Source organism: Perna viridis, chromosome 5 (assembly GCF_037379345.1).
Source record: "Perna viridis isolate PV_CMFRI_1.1 ecotype Kerala chromosome 5, ASM3737934v1, whole genome shotgun sequence".
In the NCBI taxonomy this organism is placed as follows: Eukaryota; Metazoa; Mollusca; class Bivalvia; order Mytilida; family Mytilidae; genus Perna; species Perna viridis.
In genome coordinates this window covers 15148146-15171843 of record NC_142449.1, presented here as the reverse complement: position 1 = coordinate 15171843, position 23698 = coordinate 15148146, and the positions used below count along the sequence as shown (strand labels likewise).

The window sequence follows — 23698 nt, the reverse complement described above, 5'->3', positions numbered from 1 at the left end:
TTGTATTTGTATGTAATTTTATGACATTTGTTCTCAAATAAATTATCAATATGAATAAAATCTCATTAAACCTTTGAAGGAATAAATACTACAACAACAACATTGCTAACAGCATAACATACACAAAAGGAAACTAGGTACAAGTACTGTAGAGTAATATATATCTTAAATAAAAAACATACATACTTCCCTCATCATGCTTAATATACAAATAATTATACCATTATGATATTAAAAATAAAACAACATTAATTGACTGGCCACCTGGAGACCTTAACAAGTAAAAAGGAATTTCAACACAATGGAACTCTTCTTTTTTTTACATTGATTATTACTGCTATGAATAACTCATATCAAAAAGTTGAAGCAGTATATATCACGCTAAGAGGTTACTAACTCTATTTCCCAAATTTATGATATATTGTTCTTCCCTTCAACTTCTAAGTTCTGAATATTAACAGCACAGTTACATATATACAATTCTGATATCATAAACTTCTTTATACCTGGTACTTGCTTCCAAAAAATAGGATCATACATTAAATAAAATATGTGTACTAAAGAACAATCAAAAAGTATGATTGCCTACTTCAGATGAGTTTGCAAAGGTATTTTTACCAAATTTAATCAACTAATTTCTATACAAAAACAATTGGAGAACCATTATAAATTTTCTAAAAGCTATGATACCATTTACTGATTTTTTATACATATACCTCTTAAGAATACTGATGATAAATCTATTTACATATATGTAGTTATGAAAGAGCAACAAGTGATGGTCTGATATGAATCAGTCACATGACAAATCCAAGTTTTTAACCTTACCCAGGATGCCACATTAAGAAGATGTTAGCTAGCTTATTTTGATGTTTCAAACTTTCAGTCTGTACAAATAAAGAACTAAAGAATGAAGAACTAGCAGTCAACAAAATGTGTAGGTTGAACTGACACACACACACACACACACACAAATATATATACAAAATATGTCATTTAGGCAAACTTGCCTTCAACAAAACTTTCCACTTTAAATGTTAACAACAACAAATGCGTATAAATCAATTCAAGCAACATCGATTAAAATAAAACATCAGGTACACATTTTTATCACAAAATTTGACAAACAATAGTAATTAAAGCCTTTCAATAGTCAAAGCTAAAATAACACAGGTTAGGATCATCATTTCAAGAACTACATGTATCATGAAAGTATACTGCTTCTGGGTTACATTTTTTTAAGAATTTTGATTTTCAACCAGACCATGAAATAAACTGAACAAGGACAAGTTTACTTTCCTTTCACCTTGTAGAAATTAGATGCTGTAATGAATTTCACAAATTAATCATACTAAGATAAAAAAAAAACAGAACTACGAAGACAACATACTGGTACATCCATCACTAGATATACTTCCACAGTACTCATTAGAAATTCATCTGATGCTTTCAATTACACTGTTACCGAAGTACAATAATTTAAAGTGTGTATACTGCTATATAAAAATATTTAGATCTAGACAGAAAGCACATGATTTGAAGAAATATAATTTTCTATAAAAGAGAAAAATTATCTATTTCTTTAGTATAAACTTGGAGTAATATTTCCGTGCACATAATAAATGAATTCACTGAGTATTCATTCTTTTCATATTTACAGTTGTGAATTACAATTACATTTACAAGCATAGAATCTCAGATGAAATGAAACAACCAGGATTTTCTTATTTCCTGCTAGAATAAGAACAACTTATTTTGAAAGATACAAAGCCAATAGGTGACATGTCTCTGAAAAAAATACAATTCATCCGAGTCAAAATGGAAACACCATGAAAAGTTTTTTTATATTATTTTTCATTTTGTTTTTTATGAGTAGTACAAATGTGTTGAGCATAAGTGAAAAATATGTTAATAAAAACAAAAAAATGTATATTTTTCATGGACAGAAAGTACTGACTTTGAGCAGTATTTTAGTAAGATGGATGGAGCACCAGCAGCATCCTATATAAGTAGATTGTAAGTACAGAACTATGAATGGCCAAATTTTATTCTGATGAAAGTGACAAAATTTGTCTACACATAAGTTGACAATTGCACAAGTGCAGAGCCATGGTTTTGTCTTTTGATATGACAATGAGCTCTTTCCATCATAGGCATAGCATAAAATCTTATTATTGCATATGGTTTCCCATATTGGTCTTATATTTTCAGCCAATATGGAGAACCAACAATTCATTTGTTGAATGAACAGTCCAGTTATTTACATGCCCAACTGGTCATCCAATATGGTATATTACCTGCTCCTCGTTGTGATTGGATACTTTGACATTTTGAATTGTATTGAAAGCAGTTGTCATGTTTAAGAATATCATTATATAGATAGCAGTGATTCATCAAATTTTCTCTGTGTACTTCATTTCAATAATTCACAATGTGAAATAAATTTGGTAATTTCACTCTCGGACTATCTCCCACTAAAATGTCACAACACAAATATCAATCAGCCAATCACAAAACTTAAAATTCATGTTGAAAACAGCAATGAATCATTGAGAAAATCTGTATAATAAATAGGATAATCAATTGGTTATCATTAATTACAAAAATATAGTTACTTGTTCCAAGAGCTTTTGAAGATTTAACTTGAGCACAGAATAAGTTCCTTGCACTCAGGGCTTTCTTCTGCATTTGTGATTATTTTTTGGTTATTAACTCTTTCCAATTAATTATCCAAATATTCCATTATAAATCAAAACAAGGTGGGTTCATCTTTTTACAGAGTTTTTGACTTGCAGAAAACATAGATGATAAATGCTCCATTTTTTTTATCACTTACATTGTAGAATCTGCTACTTCTAAAAGAACTACATAAAAAGCTCAAGCCATATCACCCCACAAGGAGTTCAAGAAAAGTCTAAACAATACTGCTCAGATAATCATTGTTTGTAATTTAAAGCACAAACTTTTATTGAGCAGTGGTCGTTATCACAAAAAAAAACTGGTGGTAAGTTATGACATCATTGTAGATAATAGTATTGTGATGTCATAACTAATGACTTGATTTACACTTACTTTTTTGTGAAATTGACTACAGACAGTTTGTAGACAAAACTGTTGATCAAATATTAATATACAATTGTACAACCCAATTCTGGGTAAAACATCCTGCAACAATGCTTTAAATATTAGTACATACAACATCAAACAAGAATGGTTATTGCAATTCCCCCATTTACTTAAACTACAGATGACAATCATTGAATTAATGATAATGAAAATGATCAAAATACAGAATTTACAAACTAGGTTTGTAATACAGTGAAGAGTTTACCAATTATGTAATTTGAAAGAAAATTTAAATATTGATCAGCTGAAATAAGATTTTTTGGTAAATGTGCAATCTTATCAAAATAATGAAGTAACAACATCTAGTATGAAGTTTTTTTTTCTGTCAAGTAAAATGTGTTATTCAACCTTTGATATACATGTATAAGTATTAAGGAGGTAGACCTGGGGTAAGGGATATAACTCATGAAATCAGTGATATGTTTGTATCATATTAAATTTCACTGAAGTCTTTTAAGCTTTCATTTGAAATAGAATAAAATCAGTCCAAGTTACTTTGATGCTTACATGAGATTGATGTAAAATGCTGAATACAAACATTCAAATGATTTAAAAGAGTTGTATCCCTTACCCTAGGTCTACATCTTTAAATCAAATTCTGAAAATGACCGATCATTGCAAGCGTTGGGTAGGGAACTATCATCAAGAAGTTAAACTCCAACATTAAATGAATATCACAAGCGCTATAAAACCATATTGACACTAAATCACATTCTGTATTTCTGTAGACTACCTTTCCAAAGCATCAAGGACTTTAACAATTTGTTGTTTGATTTTCTTGGTTGCCTCTCCAGCATTTGGAATCAAGAATCGATCTAAGTCTGTAATCTCCACTGATTCATCCTCCAATGAACCATATTTGAATGTTATTAATTCTGGATGGCGTTTTTTAGAGGTTATTTTAACAACACTTCCTAAGGCTCGCCTTGATTGGATATGTGCCATGCCTTTCCTGTTTGGAATTTCACGTAAAATGAACATATGGTTGTCTGTCACAAGAATATAGCTGAAAATACATATAGAAAGTTGTAAGTACATTGATACTGAACAAGAAAACTGCATTGACTTAACAAAACTTTGATACACAGTGAAGGGTTTTTATTATGGAAAAATGCCTGGCTCTACCATGAATATTTCACAACAAAGAACTGCAAAAAGTGTAAAGTTGATCACAAAAAGCATACTCTAGATACAGTCCAAAAAATATGTAGTACAGTTACTAACAAAGACTCATCACTCTGCAACTAATAATTGACATTTCTCCAAGAGGTGTGCATACATACAGAACTGTATTGGATGGACCCATGAATAGATATCAGTATATTATACCATCACAGAATGGATGATAAAAAGTGAAAAAAAAATGATGAATAATGATCTATTTTTTTTAAATTACAGTGTAAACCAAAATTTGGAAGCACTGACCAATTGCACTAGATAAAGCCAAAAAAAAAAAAAAAAATAGCATGTCTGTTTCCTAATACTCTACCTATCCTAGCTTATAATGTGCCTACTCCAAACATTTTATGGCCATTTTGGTTCAAGCTCTGTTGCAGTCTAGATTGTTTCCCCATTAATTCAATGTAAAATGTTTATAAAAATTAAAATAAAATCCCTATCTACCAACCGGTGTGCAGCAGGAAGCAAGACTATTATTTTCTTTGGCCATAGCATCCTCAGAAGAACACATGCAATTTAAAATCTTACCTTGGGAACATGTATCCATTTGAACCTATAGCATTACATTTACAGGAGAAAACAATATCTGGTTTCTTCAGCCAAGTGTCTAAACTTATTTTCTCTTTGTTCTCTTCATCAGAGGAATTGGGCAATTCTTCGGCTAAAAAAAAACAATTCAGGTACTCAATTGTTTGGTTTTTTTTTTAAGTAAAGTTCAATACTAAATGAACTCACTGTGTGTTGAAATACCAACACAGTCTCAGTTACAACAATGACCACTGTATTATTAACAAACAAATTTCTACATAAATAAGGAGTTGAAACATATCTTAAGAGACCTGATCTGAAGACATGCTTTTGTGGTTTAATATACATGACTATTGGCACCAGCCTTTGCTTTGATCTAGCTGTCTTATATTTCCTCTGCTGCTACACTAAATAAACTGGCTATAGATTATGTTATATGACCTGAGACAACATAAGATCAATAAAAAATAAAGGACTTAACATACAGCTTCACCAACATTATACTGTGAACATTGAAATGTGATGGGAATGTCCATAAAATTAGTGATCTTAAAATATTTTTGACTAAAAAACCTTGATGTGAAAAAAATCTTGTTTGATTTGTTTAAGACTGTAACATTTACACCCATGTGAAATGTTTGATCCAGCAAATCATGAAAATAATGCCTTATTAATTTCTGTGTTTACAGTATCTGGTGTTTTACACAGATACCAGTAATAATGTCAGTCTAAACTTCCTATAATATTGTCAACTTACAAGAATTGAAGTCAAACCTATATTTACACAAAATAAGGAAGAATTAAGATAAGATTACATTGATCGAGTCATCATTTTGATGAATTGAGAAACGTGTTAATTAAAGTCCCTTTACACCTACCTTACAATCTTAAATGCAATGAAAAGATAATCAAGGGAACCAAGATTCTAGCAGAAATCAAAAGAATGTAATCCAGGAACAAAGACCAGACAAGGAAAAACAGATAAACACAACAAAGAACACTAAACAGAAACACCTGAGATAACCAATACAGTATAAAATACAAACCATCATCATCATCTCCAATTGAAAAGACATTGTCCATATTTCTGTATCTTTTACCAACCCTGTCTGTGTTACTAACATGTCTGTATAATGTACAAGATAATTATTTATAGCATTCAAACATAAAGAGAACATTTTAAATAATAAGACAACAAACGTTAATGTAAGTTTCTACATGAAATGGCTGTTACAACCATATCAAGTGTTGTTTTGACAATTCAACAATACATGTATAATGGTGTCTGACATAACTTCTGTTCAATGTAACTAAAGCTTCAAGAAGACATTTTTGTCCGAGGAATGACCAAGTCTTGACAGAACGTAATGCATGTTCTTTAAAAAGAAAACTCTGGTCAAAACAGCTTCGATTTGGCAATTACTAAAAATTCTCACAAATCTGTCACATTCTTTTAATTTTTTTATCCATGTTAAGTACCTCATAGAAATTTGTTTTCTTCAAACAAAGAAAATGAGATCCATGAAAATGAATAAAACCACAGTATTCAATATTGTAAAAGCTCATATGATTGCAATGTTTGTTTTCTTGATGTTGTTTGGAGGTGGTTAATTCTACATTATCTTATTTTCTTTGCAATAACTTTTTACCACAAACAATTCATAATAGTATATGCTTGAGTAAACTGTTAAATTTCATCATCTCACCTTTCAACATTTTGGTTTTCATTTTTGATGTAATCTGTAAGCTTCTGTTTCATCTCAGCTGATTTACTTTTCACAACAACAGACAACTTCCCAAACAAAGACTCTGAATCATCCTTCTTCAAAAGCAAAAACAAGACAACTCGAAATTGGAATCAGTAAGATTTACTTATTGTGATTTAACATCCTACGGTATTTCAGGATAAGAACACTTATTATTACATGAATAGAATTTTTTCTGTTTTCTGATAGGTCTAAAAACTACTTTCCGGTCATGTTATATCTCGATAGTGATTCAAATTTGCTAAAATACAATTACTTCTTTCTGCTTGCATGGTCACACTAAAAAAAATAGATCAATAGTGGTCATGCGAAATTTAACAGACAATGGTTTTAACCAAAAAATAGAATGCGAAAGTAGAGTCTAACAAGAACATTGATTCATGTAATAAAACAACTAATCACTTTGATCTGAGGTGCTGTCACAATTCATCAACACTCAAAAATATTACATTCATCTCAGCTACAACTTTGTAAATATAACATTTTCTTGGGTTGAGAAATCATGATAGTGACTTCTATCAAAGTCATTAATTGTATAATCAATCATGTCAATAATAATTTGTAATAATCTGAATCAGATTTTAATACATTTCCTTACTCCCAAAAGCAATAGCCCACAAGTAGGCATGTCATTCAACTCAGATTAGCTTACTCACAAAAGTCACAGCCCACAAGTAGGTATGTCATTCAACTCAGACACAATCATTATTTTGACTCCTAACTAAATAGTCACTATTAACCAAGTTTTGGACCATTAGGAGGATATAATGCAGGACCCACATTTAAGGTGAACACACAAGCACAAAATCATTTAGTAAGAATTAAACATTCATAGACACAAAAGGCATGACTCCTTTTTTGCCCAAGATATATAAAAAAATATTTGCTTACATCTTTTCCTTCAAAATTATAAAAATCAATGAGATTGCAATTAAATGAGAACATACTATACGAGGTGAAAAATCTGTCCCTTTTTAAACCTTCTGAAGTGACTGAATTATCTACAATTACAGTAAACAATATATTTCTTTCAAAAGTAAATGTTACCTTAGTAATGGGAGTAAAATCATCACCACTTTCTAGATCACTGGATGCAGCCTCTGGATTACAGATGATACAATGTTTAGAATTATGATTGGTCAAACTGTCATTCAGTCGGTCTTTCAGTAACCGATGTACCGCTGCAAAAAAGTTTAATGTGTAAGAATAGTTTTAAAAATCAGTTTTAATTTGTTATACAACTGCAATGTTGCAAGACTTGAATGTTACAATTGAATTTTTACTACAAGACTTGAATATAATCTTTTGCATGAAATATTTCAGAAGATACTTCCATTATTTTTCAACACATAAAGCCCAATTCACCTCAAAATATATTCATATGTATCCAAACAATATAAACAAAGCGTGCCTCCCATTAATTAGTGGTATATAAGTTACCAGTTTATCTTTTTTATATTTCCATATGGATTTAAATCATGTATTAAAATACCAACATCTCATGTTTTTTCCTCCAAGTTTCTACAAAGTGATTAATTTTTATTATAAGATTTTCTTATAACAGACATTAAACTTAAAAATTCAATGGCTTTATATGAATGTTACACATACATTCAAAAATTTATGGGACTTTAAAAGGGAGAGGGATGAAACATTACAAGCAACTGTTTGCCAGACTTTCATTTTTAAATCTTCTTTGTTTATGTACTTACCTGAAAACCCTCCTCTAGCAAAGCTGATGTATTGGTAATGTTTCTGTAAGAAGTTAGCTATCACCATGTAAACATATTGGTCTTCTTCCTCTCTACCACTGCCTATAAAACACAGGTGTTCTCCTCCAGAGATAGACCCTACACAGGTAATATAAAACATCATTTCCATAAAATACTACTTATCATGAACATAAATACATATGTGATTGGTCCAGTGTATTATCTTGAAAGAATTGCACAAGTTTTATTCCATTGCTTCAAGAAAATGGTACATTAATATTTTATCACAGAAGTCATATTTTTTATAATTACAGTATTAAAGCATTTTATCCCAAAAATTATCTATTTAGTATTTTTCTATTTATAAATTGTCTATTTTACCTTTTATAAAAAATGCCTCGATAGAATAATTAGAATAAATTGTTTTTAAAGGGACTAATACCACTGTGTCTGCAAACTTGCATTGACATCATTATGTGGGTGGGGAGTAAAAAATTATCATCATTTAGCATTTTTGAAAAAGATATCTAATATTTTGCACACAACATGTTGCAAGACAGCAAGCTACAATACCCAAGTGCATAGCCATACCTTTGAAACTGAAAACTGTGACAATGTTTTTCTCTTTATAGAGATATTACAAACACAGTTTCAAGAAAATCAAGCAAGTAATATTACAGTCTTATGAAAGACAAAGAGATATGGACTGACAGACTAAAACTTATTAACCTCCAAACTTTCTTTGCAAGATTAATAATTTCATGTACTTTGAGCTGTTCCAGAATGAACTATATGGAGAGTCAGAAGGCATTTCTAATAAATATATGATGGGTGGTGTGTACATTGGCATTTTTTGTATTGAACAATAGAGAAAAACTTCAATTTTAATTTGTGGATAGAGGAGAAAAAGGTGCCCCAGAACCTCATACTTTTAATTATGGAACATCCCATATTTGTAGTATACTCACCTGCAGATATACTTTGCTGTTGGGCAGCTAACAATGCTTGTACTGCTGTATTGAATTCCATAGGATTCTGTAACATCTAATACAAAAAAAAAGTATTTAATACTAGTACCAAAACCAATAAAAAAATATGTCCATACTCAATATTGAAGCATACATTTTACAACAAAAAAAACTAATAATAGTGGTGGCTCAAATACTGTGGATGGAGATGGCCAAATAAACCAAGTAACCTTGTCTGGACAAAATACAAAACAAACAAATAACGAACAGATAGAAAGGGGTAAATTAATAATTTAGTCTCAGAGACATAAGAATAATTATAGTGTAATAAATAACAAAATGATAAATCAACAAGAACTAAAATTTTTTAAGTACTAAAAACTTATATATGTTTTTTTTCTTGTCTCTTTAAATGAGGAGCAGTTGAGTAAGTGTTGGACCAATTCTTTACATTTTAAAAGGACTTACTAAGTTAGCATCTAGGTGGAATGCTGTTGGTAAATGACCATTATTATATTGTTCAGCTGGGCGACAATCTACTACAAAATATTTCACTCCATCTCCCTGAAAACATGAAATCTGAGTGAAATTTATTTCATAATAGACCTATAGTAAATTTTCATAAAATTTGATGTTAAATGTACCGTCAAATCTCATTATACTCTGGGTCACCCACCAACTTTTTGATAAAAAAAATGTAGATAAAAAAATTATGTTTCATTCTTTGGCTCAATGAAGATCAAAATTTTAAATTAATTCATCGGCCAACAATTTTTTTTGCTTTACATAATTTTTGGTCCATTGAATTTGCAACTCCACTTCTTAAAATTCCTTATGGTGATTTCCACTGTAAACTTTTTTCTGTCATGGCCAACTTCTTTCTTCGAGAAATTCCATAGACCAATCAGATTAACTTTCACCAAGATCAGAAAGGTTCACGCCATTTACATGAGAAATGAATATTGAATGTCAGCTTCATGTATTTCATCTTTTCATTGTTCCCTTTAACATTTTAGTATAATACATAACTGCTTAGAATAATGGAAAATATTGCTGGAGTATGTATGAAATAATTGGCCTACTAATTATGGAATATTCCTTAACTGCATGTAAACAAACACTGTGCTGTTAAAATCAACTGTTCAACATCTGTTTTACAACAGTAATTCCCCTTTGCAAGGAAAACACTCTCGCTAGTACCTTTGGGATGTATATTGAGTCAACCGCCAGCTACTTCCGAAAAAAAAATGTCAGCCATCGTAACATAAACAAGACAATAGCAACATAACAAAAGCTGTTTATTTTTAAATCGCCAATCAAACACTGTTTGTTTTTAAACTGCCAACCAAATGTTGCGGTATTGGTGTTGCCAGTAGTGGCAAAAGGTCTGGAGTTTGGACAAATTGATTTTATCTGCCTACGTTCAGTCATTTTTTTGTAATCTTAAAATGTGATGTATCAAACTGAAGTTGGCCCAGAGTATAAGTCAAAGTCTACTGGGCCAGGCAAAAATGTATGAATTATCCGATGTTGGAGTCATCTGAGGTTGATTTTAATCCGGAAATGTATTAGTTAGCTATTGTTTCTGCTTTTCTAATGACTTTCACATGTTGTAATGCTCGTACATAAATGTATACATATTCTTCACTTTATCAGGATACCTCGTGGTGTCTCCTTTATTGTTTAAGAAGAAAATTTGTATGTGTTGCGTATTACCAGTAAATATGTTAGGAATTCTTTTTTTTTAAATTATTTTTCTACATCAATAATATCATTGCCACATAACGGGTTACTTTTACTAACTCAAGGGGAAGTCCGTCAAACCATGTGCAATACATAACAAATAAATTTCAAATTTTCTTGAGACACAAACATAGCTGTAAAAAAATCCATCAGTTATTATCATATGTTTTGCATGTAATTAAATGATCAGATATCATTCCAACAAAGAAAATTTACCACCATTTTTTTTTTTTTATCATTATCATTATCAAAATAACTTGGATGATTTAAATTCTGAAATGTGATTATTCAAATTCACAAGCTTTGTAGTATTAATCACATACAAAAATCAGACCGTAAAGGTGTCAATGAGTATTTGCATCAGCCATGCTAAAATGTTGGAAAAACAAACTTCGGTCAATGTTAGTAATAAAGCAGTCAGTTTTCCTACTAATTTGTTCACTTTGAGACATCCAAGTTAATTAACCTCAAAGACCTATCAAGGGGACTGATTAAAAATCTCAAGTTACCCGAGGTTTTGAGTCAACAGAGGTAAAATTGTATTAGAGTTAGGGAATTTTTGCTGGGACTGTCAAATTAGTTTGAGTTATCCGAGATTTCAACTCATCAAAGTTTGACACATCGAGGTTTGACTGTATATAAAATTACTGGAATTTAGTGTAGACCTGCATGATTTTTCACAGACAATCTCTATTGGTCTACTACTAATTTCAAACACTGTAAAATGAAATAGAGCTTAACAGCGTAAGTAGGAATAGACTGATGGATATACCACTCACTTAAAAAAGTACATCTTGAATAGATCAAACTTGTTGGGTCTATTTGCATGTGTTAATACCTTAATACCATAAATCATTTAAAGTAGATCTGTGCTTACTTCAGTTATCATAATTAAAACATTCAAATTTATGAGAACACACATCTCTTGTCATGATTTTACATATTTACATATTAAACAATTACTGACAAAGGTCATACCACAGCTTGTTATTTGTCAAATGTTCTAAGTTCATTAAGTGAACAGATACAAACAAATTTTGAAGAAACAAATCAAGTTTTAAGACAAATTTTTAATACAAAGGAAAACCTTACCCCACCAGGTTGACATGCTTGTAACAACTCCGTAACTGACACTGGTAAACAAAGAGCCTGGGTAACACTGACATCAAACTCTTCTCTGACTGGGACTAGATTAGCACCAAATAAAGGACCCTGGTAATCCTAAGCAATATACCATTGAATGTCATAGTAAAGTACATTGATTTTGTATGTTTGCATTAATATTCATGCATATCCATTGCCTATTAATCAGATTGTATTATGATCCAAACATTGTTTTCCATACAAAGTAGGTACCATCCTGATCCATTACATAACTAGACAAAAATGGCTAAGCTCAAAATGCTACAAATGTAAGATAATATTTGTCTACAAGAAGTGAAACTCTCCAATATGTATATAAACACTGTGCAAAGTTTGAATAATTTTGGTTCAATACCTTTTGAGTTCTTTAATGATGATGCAAGTATGGAAGTCAGAACTAAATAGATATTCTTAAATCACTCTTAAAAATAATACATTTGATCCCAACTAAAATCAACAAAATTCTGAAATTGAGGTTTAAATCATTACTTTTTAACCAATAACTTGTAAAATACAATTTGTGAAATCTTATAATTTCTTTTTGACAATACGTCAAAACTATGGCTTCCTTGATATCATTCCAAAAACATATACATCCTCTGCAAATGTATCACAAACTCATTTGTACTAAACAATACAAACTTACTCTCCTGAAAGACTGTGGTGTTTTGGAGGCATAGTATTGTGAAAGTGAACAGAAATCTTCAATATCTTCTGCCTCTAACCCTGATGGAAATTCACTTAGAACATCTGAAAATAAAATATAAAGATGTGGCAAACTGTATGATTAGTTATGCCTAATTCTTTACATGGATTGTAAGACCTGTGTATATCTTGTCCATCATCTAATAGACCAAATTTCCTAATGTGACATCAACCCTTTTTAAAGATTTACTCATTAAATTTTGATACTACAATTAAATTATAAGAAAGGACTGTTATATTTTTTTGATCTATTTGAAATAACCTCAATGCCCATGGTGCACACTTGAAAATAACCTGCTATACAGGTTATTAAGTGTGCACAACGTGATTGAGGTTACTTCTTCATAGACTGAAAAAATATAACAGTCATTCCTTAAATAGACCATGATGATATCAAAACCAAATTTCAAACCATAATTTTAAAGGATCTAAATAAATATAGTGAGTGTAACACAAAAAAATCATCTCTAGCAATGTATTAAATTTCAGTCAATCACAAAAAAAACAAACCAATTAAATTTGAGATTAACATGTTTTTGTTTACTTTCTAATTTGTTTATTTTTTAAGTCATAAAAGCATAATGATTTTTTTGACAAGATTTGTATACGAAAAGATCAAATACCCGGTATGTTGAATATTTTGTATTGAAACAGTTATGGTCTTTTACATAAGTTGATATGAGTTTCAATACACCTAAAAATTCATTGTTGATGTGGTGAATATTGGTCAATATTAATTCTTAGAACTATGAAAAATTATATGGTCTCCAAAATATGACTATTGTTACTCCTTCATATCAAAGTAATTATAAATAATTACCTATTATAGACTGTCTTGTATCTAATTCTCCAGCTAACAGTTGGTCTCTGTTAGATATAAAATAAATGTTATGAACCTAAAAAAACTGTGCAGTATCATAATCAATACAATTTTCTGGTATCAGTGTGCTTTTAAACATTCATTTCCTAGTAATATAATAAATAACTGATAAGAAAAAATATGCCAGTAAATATCTGATATGCATGTACAAAAATTAGGTAAAAAAATGTTTGTTTTTTTTATGGGACACAATCCTACCTGAAGTTTGTATATTCAATTGTATGTCTTTTTGTCACATTTTAATTGATTTTTTAATTAGGTAATTTATCTATAAGGACTTACACTTATTCATATTTCTTCATGTAACTGATATGAAAGTTTGCCTGTTCACACTAAGTATAATCTTGTTTGAAATGAAAACTATATTTAAATACCATAAAATTTGTTTTTAAGACATTCTTTCAATAGTGCCATATGACTCTCATAAATCATACTAAATCTTACAATGTTATGTTATGATTTACCTCGCATTTACAAGTATGACAAGTGCCATAAAGAAGACAAGAAATGGATCTCCATGTTGGAAATAAACATCCCACATGTTCTGTATCACAGGTAATGTACAGGTAGAGGCAAACAAACTTCTCAACTAAAAAAAAATAATTCAAAGGTTATATACAGCTAATATAACTATAAACAATATAAACAAGAGGCTCACAAGAGCATGAATCGCTCACCTGTTCAGTATTGAAAGTATTGCCATAATGAAATCTTTATATCATTATGCATTTATTATCAAAATACTAGTGAAAAATATACAAATTCAGCAACTAACATGAAAAAAACTGGAAAATTCATCTAAAGTGCATTTTCAGGAGACATCACTCAATGAAAAATAAACATATTTTCTGAAATTTGCACCAAAGATATATATTACTATACTGAGCATTTTTCAATTCTTTCAGGAAAATAACTCTAAAAAGGAAATGAAAGTTTTTTTTCTATCTATAATAGTTTTGAAGTGTGCTAAATTGGTATTAAAAAGTGCTTTAGTTTTCAAGTTTAATGAGTATATGGCTATATCATATGTCAATAAAAAGATAAATCAATATAGTTTTTGAATATAGTACTTATCAAAGTGAAAAGAGGTAAAGTTTTCTGCTATTTTGCATTAATTAGAGGAGGGGTCAAAGATCAACTGACCCCAATACACTTTGATAAATAATTTAAGTAAAATCATTTATAGCAGGTATTGGGAAACAGGTAACATGTAAAGATCACATGTATACAATTTCAAAAATGTAAAAAAATAACTTTTTCTGAAAAAAGTTTATTATTTTAGAACAGAACGAAATTGCCTCTAAAAATGGTTGCATTTTTGTGCATTTTCAATGATTAAGAGATAATGATGCAACACAGAATATTACAATGTATATCTAAATGTTCTGTACTGAGTAACAAATAAAATAAACACAATGCTCCCGATTCGATCTGCTAAAAGAGTTTAAGTTGCAGATTTTCACATACATTGTACTTTAACTACTAATTATACTAAAATTGTAAAATAAGAAAAAAGTTCCTGGACAACCTGTTCTATATCCAAACTGATGAAACAACAGATAAGCATGAATATCATCCAAAGTAACATACTTTTGACATGATCAATACCTGAAGTGCTTTTTAAAGCAGACAGATAAAGTTTGACACATTTTTTCTGTTATTCAATAATTGAGCACTAAACAATGTTGTTATGAAGAAATGAAAGAACAGGATATAAATACCTACATTTGTAGCCTTTACAGCATCTTTGCAGGTTACAGTCCTGTGCCTCCCACTGCTTGAAGGGAGCAAGCAGACCGTAACCCTTGGCTAGCGAAGCTGTTTTTCTAAGCTGTGATTTAACAAATGCTCTTGGTATAAAAAATTACTACATAATTTACAATGTTAAATTTTTTGTTAACATCTTACCCTCTGACTATCCCTGCCAAAACGTCAGAGCATGAATCATAAAATTATGTTGCACACACTTACTAAATCTTAGTTCTTTCGCACTATTTTAGTTACTCACTCTTTCCAAATAACTATCCTATTATCACTGACATACAGATGACCTTTGGGGTACCTTATGACTCTAACAATATAGAATTAAACAGCTGTCTTACCCAGGATAAAGCATATGTATCAGGAGTGACCCTTTTTGTGTCCAGAAATGAGGACAGTTCTGGGTCATGGTACTGTAACAACAGTCTAAACAAATGGAAAGGTTTACCATTCTTCTTACTATCTCTGAAAGTTAAATGAAACATTTCTCACTGTATATGCTGATTCTGATAACTAAATGTAAATAAATATTTAACTGCCTATGTGGTTTTCCTGGCTGTCTTGTTTTGGAAAGTACTAATAAAATTTTATATGCATACTAGTACATGAAGGACTTAGTATTGTTTCTAACTTATTAAAGTGAAAAATCATTGTTACCATATAAAGTCCAATGCTGTCTGTTGTTTTACAATAGTAACTCATTGATAACCAACCTTTTAACCTTGACTACACACTATCCATAATGGGACTTATATTCCCACAGCCTGTTGAACCCTGTTTATTTAAGGACCAATACAGACATACAATTCATATTGGATACAAAATTTATGTGGATAGACAAAGCACTTTTAACACACTATTTTTGTGTTAAGGACACAATAACAGAATATAACTCATTCCTGACAATATGCACATATTGTTATTCAACAGCCCATTAAGTTTTAGAACAATCCTGCAAGTTGTTGATGAAGAGTTGCAGACAATGCATGAAGTTTAGCTGAAAAACTCTTAACCCCAACAGCAGTCAATTCTACAATTTTTGTCAAAACATAAATTCCAGACAAAATGCACGTCTCCATCTGGTTATATCAAACTCCATTAAGTTTAATTAAAATCCTGCAAGTCATTGAGGAGTTGTGGACAAGGCATCAGACCAAGTCATTGAGGAGTTGTGGACAAGGATCAGACCCAGTCATTGAGGAGTTGTGGACAAGGCATCAGACCAAGTCATTGAGGAGTTGTGGACAAGGCATCAGACCAAGTCATTGAGGAGTTGTGGACAAGGCATCAGACCAAGTCATTGAGAAGTTGTGGACAAGGCATCAGACCAAGTTAAGCTGAAAAATGCTTAAGCCTAACAGCAGTCATTTCTACAGTTTTTGGCCACACAAATTCATTACGGTATGGGCACTACCATCTGGTTATATAACATCCAACGATTGATTGATTGATTGTTGGAGTTTAACGTCCGAGCAGCAATATTTCAGCTATATTCAGACGATGAACATGAAATGGATGATAAAATGAACATGAAAAACATCCAACGAAATTACATAACAATACTGCAAGATGCTTAGAAAATAGTTTGGACAGACAGACAATAGGACAGACAGGGTGAAACCTATATACCCCGTAACTTTGAGGGGATATAAAAATGCCCTGGAAAATGTTGTTATAGCTCAGTCAAAACCAAAATGGAACATGAAAACAAAATCTTAAATTTAAAATAAAATAATATCAAAATACAAAATTTTACCTTGGTATAAATTTGTTCTGAATTGCATAAAATGAATTGTAGATTTCAGCTCGACTAAGTTTCAAAGCCAACAGTGGCTGGATAACTCCAAGCCAATCATTTTCTGTAGAGTAGGTTTCGTTTCGAGATTTACTATAGAATGTGATAATTGTTTCTAAGTCACTAACAATGGATAGTTTGTCCTCTTCATCTTCATTCCCAAATTTATCTGAAAAATTTTTTATAGAATATTACAATGGAACATATGAGGTACATATTAAATGCTGTGAAAGGTTTGTACTATAGTGAAATACCGTTAGAGGCTACAGTATTTGTAGTGAACTTAAACCTGAAAAAAGTGAAATATAGAGCCTGTGTTTACAGTAACTAGCCGTAAGTTTACTGGTCCATCAATTGATACTAAATTTTTTTTTTGAGAACATGTTCATTAATGCATTACATATAGTCACACCATAATGGACGAGGGAGGTTTAGCACACTATAAAACCTAGATTTAACCCATCATTTGTTTGAAGTGCCCGTACCAAGTCAGGACCATTGCGGTACCAGCTGCTCTAGTGGTGTAATATCTATTTTGCCAGATTTATTTTGGACTTGACTTGATTATGAATTGCATTAGTGTTTGGTAATTTTTGTTGTTACCCTTATTTGTGACTATCACAACAAAAGCCACTGTAAAAAGGTACATGTCCGACTGTGATGATCTATCTACAAATGTTGAAATTATAAAAGTACTGACATAAGAAGTTAGATGTTTTTAACATTCATAATCTTGGTTGTTAAAACCAATTACAAGGTATTTTTCATCTAACACAATATTATTCAAATTTGGAAATGTTTTCAAACATGGAATTTTTTATTTTCACTTCAAAGTTAATTTTTTGGAAATCCTGTGCACCCTAAACTGAGAAAAACTGTAAGCACCCCTTCCTAGAAACCATGTAGGCAACCACGTAAGTCAATCAGATGGAAAAACAACATAGGAGCAGTTTAAGAGGAGTTGCGTATTAGAAGATCCCCCCTGGTCAACCAAAAATCAAATCCATGATTTGCATCAGGAAACCCCAAAAGTGTTTCAGATGGGGAAACAGCATAGGTGGTGCACAATGGCATCATACAATTATGTGTGAAAGTTCCATCAAATTCCATTCAGCAGTTTTAGAGTTGTGAATTGGAAGATTGACCCCCTTTTGATTGATTGATTGTTGGGGTTTAACGTCCGAGCAGCAATATTTCAGCTATATTCAGGTGATAAACATGAAATGATGATGAAATGAAAAATGGGATGGGACACAAGGATAATGGGGTCAACAAATTCTGATTGCCACTGGAAATAGGGAGAGGTAGGTAGATTCGGGCAATTTAGCCTCCTGTGGCAGAGCCCTATTGTTCCTACTCCTATTGAATACCAAAGTAGGGTTCTTTAACGTAAGAGGAACATGGCATCTTTCCCAACACAGTGCACCACTATGGTTTGCGGTCAGGTTTTCTGTATTATAGCCTGACAACCCCAGCATGTAACACGCCACAGATATCCCATTCCACCACCTGGGGCACACAACCCAGTTGCTCTGTGGGCAGAGCACCCTAGTCCCCAGCTAGGGTTCTGAGCACTATTTAGTCGCCTTTTACGACAAGCTTAGCGCTGATGCAGGCCTATTCTTTTGACACCCGGACCTGCATGGGGGGACCCCCTTTTGAAAGGGCCTTAATTAACCAATGACAAATTCCATGATCTGCATCAGGAAACCCAAAAAATCATTCTGAATTAAATTTACATAATTATAAAGGTCCAACAAATTATTAAATTTGTACATATTTCAGACTGTGATGAGTTATTTCTTAATTATGCAGTAAATTAAAAATGTTAAAAGTAGTTGAAAATTCTTTCATTAAGTGCTTTGTTACATGTGTTTGCTTTGGTTTCATCACATCAAGACTAAATTCCAGGACATCTTAACATTTTGATAATTTTACCTATCAGTGCTTTACAGTCATGTCTAATCCGATCTTGTTCCTTCAAATCAAACAATTCATCAAATGTAGCTAAAGTATCTCCTTTTCCATGAACACCCAAACAAATCTATTAAAAAAACAAGCAGTAAAAAATCTTATCCCACAACACAACATGTACATTTATATATTGGATAGTTAAGTACAAAACATGTACTTTAATTCGCAAAATTATAATTGCTGTGACTCTCAAGGCTAAGCACAAATATTTCAGAGATTGAATCTATGAATTTCTTAAATTTCTGTTTTAGATTCTGTAAATTCATCCTCTTTTAGATACCAGAAAATGTCAGAAGACTTTTCTCTTCATGGACAAGAGGTCTTAAACTCAACCTGGTTTCAATCATTCCATTCTAAAATTTATTTCAATTCCTTTTGCTCCATCATTGATTATCATACCTGTTTTAGATATTCATGGCAGTAACCTTTGTCACCAATTTAAAATCTGTCATAAATGTACATGTAGATGTGAGAACACTTAGAAATCAAATTTTGAAGAAATTTCAATTTCTATGGGAGGTAATTCTCACAATATTAGCTAATCAGTCACATTTTCAAAGTTGTCCAAGAAACACATAGCAGTAAACTTTGGTACAAATTTTATCCAAAATCTGCTGTATAATGTATGAGCATCTAGAAATTAAATTGTTCAGGAATTTACATGTGGGTGATAACTATCAAATCATTAGCTGGTAATCATTGATTTTCATACTTGTCCAAGAGATTTAATTCATGGCAGTAACTTTTGGTACACATTTCATCCTAATCCATTTAGAAATGTAGGCATGAGAGTGCTTACAAGGTATAATAGATGGATTGACATATATATGGACAAGCTGATGAATTCCCAGCATTTCTAAGCCTGGCATCACATTGCAGCAGGCACAAAAAAAAATTAAGTAAAAATCTGGAAAATATGCAGAAAAAAAATCATGTATGATCATTAACGGAGACAATGATCATACAATATCCTTGGTTATTTATACCTGCCAAACTTCGGCTCTAAGGTGTGCTGGCACAGGTCTATTTTTACATATATTCCTTAAGGTCCCATAGTCACATTCTTCAACAAGTGCTGTTTCTAAATCAGTTATCCTACAAGTATATATAATATATGTATTGTTTAATTTTTCTTTATTTAAGACAGCGTAATTCATTAACAGACAATAGTAAAATGGATTACATGGTACATATACAAATGTAAACCAAAAATTAAAAAAAATATTACTTTGTATCGCAATATGCTATTCACTGTAGTAGGGTATTAGAAAATTGAGGTTTTCACAGGAGAGTTCTTGGTGAAAATTAAATCTTCCTCAATTTTTCCACTTGTCAAAGTGGAAAGTGGAAAATAATACAACCTTCCTTCACTCAAATATCTCTTGCCTTAGTTCAATGGGAATTTAGAATTCTAAAACATGGCCATTGGATGTAATAGTAAGTTTTATCAAACAAAAGAAATTTTTATGCATGTATCAAATAAGATTTATTAATAAATCCCTACATTTTAAATACAAAAACAAATACCATCATAAGTAGAATGTTTCTCAAAAGGACCTGAAGACAAGAAAAAAAAACTTAATCCTGCAATAATCATTTTGTTTACTCAACCTAAAAATCAAGTTCCTAGTTCCTAGTTCTGCCAACAATTAAGATTAAGATTAAATGGTACAAGGATACATAGAACTAACAGTGCTGCTATACATATAATTCACCTCAGCCATTATACTTTTTTTTAGGTATCTATTTTTTTTTCATTTTACTAATTGGTTCCTTTCAAATTGTGTCATTTTAGTCATGTCTTCTGTACTGCAATTCTTTTCCTTACCTCAGAGATTGAAAAATTTCCATATTTATTTTTCCATAGAACAACTACACTGTACATTTATGAATATTTTGAAATGTTCCTTAGTATTACCTCACAATTGATGATCAATTGTACCAAGGCTCTGTAAATTTTGGCAGCCGATATTGGTCATTTTATCAGACTTCAGCAGAATAATGGATGTTTGTGCCGGTCTTAAACATGCACAGATTGAGAATAAACTTACAAAAGCTGCGTTTTTTTTTTTTCAGTCATTTAGAGATACATGTCTGTTACAAAATATTTGAACGTGTCAAAAAAGAAAAATTCTTGAAATCCAAACAACTGGTAAAAGTGGCTGCCTAAAAAAATTTCAAAACTGCCATCATATTTACATGTATCTTATGAGTGGCTTTCATCTTCATTATTTTTCTATAGTTGAGGAAAAACATATAAACCATATGTTCTATTTTAAGTAACAGTGGCCATGTTTTTCAAATAAGAAAATTTTTTACAATCAGTGCAGGACAATTATGCAAACTTTCATTAAGTTTTGTTGAATATTTTCGGAGACGATTTAAAAATTGTACGAGTGGAAAATGACAAAATATCTGTTTAAAGGGCCATAAATTCTACATCAGGGGATAAATGATTATGAAAATTTTGGCATAGGTCTCTTTTCTGATGGTAAAGAATATTAGCCTAGTTAGAATTTTGCTAAATTCTGCAGTTTTTTTTAGTTATTTGCAATAAACTGTATATTGACCTATGTTCGATTTTTAGAACAACTTTTATATATTTCAACTAATGAAAAATTTGTAATGATCAGTTTGTGCAGGATAGCCTAAGGAATAATTATGCCAACTTTCATTAAATTTTATTAAATGGTTTCAGAGAAGAAGATTTTTGAAGTTGTTCATGGGCCATAGCTTCTACATCCGGTGACAACTCATTTTGAAAATACTGGCATGGGTTTGTTTTCTGAGAGTGAACAATAATACCCATGACAGAATTTTGCTAAATTCAACATTTTTTTTAGTTTTTGGAAAAAACTGTATTTTGACCCCTATACTCTAATTTAGTAATAGTATGTTTTTTTATGTTTCAAAAATTTATTTTAAACGATGAGTTCCTGCAGGTTACTCTAAGGAACAACCATGCCAAGTTTCATTCCAATTGATCAAGATATTTAGAGAAGATGTTTGAAAAAAGCTAACAATGACAGATGATGACAATAATAAACGATGACACACATAAAGTGATGACAACAGCTCACACAGCCTTTAGGCCAATTGAGCTAAATATATACTGTAAAGGTACATTTGTTCGTGGGTACAAATTTTCGTGGCTTAGGAAAAAGTAATCAATTAGTAGATTCTTGAATTTGTGGATTTGACAACTCTATCAAACAAATGAATGGGAAATCTTCTTTGCTTTGGGAACCAATTTACCTGGTTAACCAAACCCACGGAAATTGGAACCCCACGAACAACAGTACTTTCACACTACAAAGAAATTATAAACTGTAGAGATGAATTTCAGCATAGTCTGCAAATAACAGTGGTCTTCAGTACAGTCAAGTAAACCAACTACATTAGTAAACATTATGTATAGAAACACAAGTATAACAGTCATATACTCAAGTTGTAATCTCTTTTGAGGTATAGTGTCCGAAGCTTTGGGAGGATAAAAACAGGCATAATCGGAAGTGAATATACAGTAAAAAAAAAAAGGAATTGTTATGGCAAAATCCAGATTTGAAATAGAAGAGTTCCACTAAAAAGCAGAAAAAAATCATGTCTGCAAAAAAAACTTTGAATTTGCCTTTGGACAGTGAATCTGATCTAAAGACTTCATTCAAAAGGTAACTTTGTACTTAAAGTGGCACTCGCATTTAATGCTAATGTTTTTCTCATATCAACGTCAGATTACAGGGTTTCAGTATGGGTATTTTTTTTCTAGATTCTACATCGGCTTATTAAGAACAGGTCAAAATTTTAGTGGTTTCAGACTAATATTCGGTAAAGCTAGCTGACATGGCTAATGAAAAATTATCCATTCAGAAAAAAATTGTCCGGAAGATACCAGGGCTTAGTAGATTTCATTGAATATTGCGTGTAACACGATTAAAATCTCAAAATAATGATGTACCAGCTAGTGTCTTCTGACACATCCGCCATGTTGACGTGTAAGGCGTCAATAAACTGTAAATTATATACGGACATCCACATTTATCCGGAAAAAAAATACAATCAATACGTTATTGCTACAAACTCTGAAAATTGCTTTTAGTCAGGACTCAAATTCACACAGAATCTGTTCTCTTAAAAAAAAACTGCCTTGATGTTAAACAAAACCACGACCCAAATAAAAAGTGAAGTTAATTTTTCCAATTTTATTTTTTTAGATATTTAATTTTTCGGCAGAAAATGATAGAAAAAACGTTGAAAATACCGTGTCTAACGTTGCGAAATCCATCGGTATTCTATGTTCAAATTGATTAAAATCTGCATTAAAAGGCTGAAATTGTGTGGAATTCATGACCACATCATACATATCATGACTTTTAAGCGGTTCTGGCGTCAGTTAGTTCAAACGGCAGTTTTTTTAATTT

General features: G+C 31.2%; 1 protein-coding gene across 1 annotated transcript; it reads right to left on the bottom strand.

The window, feature by feature from the left end:
- Nucleotides 1-23284, bottom strand: LOC148616202 (TBC1 domain family member 23-like). Its single transcript, XM_088583007.1, has 17 exons — nt 23236-23284; nt 20267-20375; nt 19245-19350; nt 17268-17475; nt 15853-15976; nt 14215-14339; nt 13691-13737; nt 12812-12915; nt 12115-12243; nt 9748-9843; nt 9280-9355; nt 8312-8449; nt 7647-7780; nt 6540-6655; nt 5880-5959; nt 4834-4966; nt 1-4132 (listed from the first exon to the last, which is right to left on the bottom strand). The coding sequence occupies exons 1-17, from the start codon at nt 23262-23264 to the stop codon at nt 3856-3858; spliced, it is 2031 nt and encodes a 676-aa protein (XP_088439133.1). The 5' UTR covers nt 23265-23284; the 3' UTR covers nt 1-3855.
- Between the last annotated feature and the right edge of the window lie 414 nt (nt 23285-23698).

Excerpts from the sequence above, each read along its gene's own strand:
- LOC148616202 (XM_088583007.1), bottom strand. The coding sequence starts at position 23,264 with ATGGCGGATGTGTCAGAAGACACTAGCTG. Across the intron at positions 12,244-12,811 it reads CACCACAGTCTTTCAGGAGA|GATTACCAGGGTCCTTTATT; the intron begins GTAAGTTTGTAT and ends TATATTGCTTAG. Across the intron at positions 6,656-7,646 it reads ATTTTACTCCCATTACTAAG|AAGGATGATTCAGAGTCTTT; the intron begins GTAACATTTACT and ends TTGCTTTTGAAG.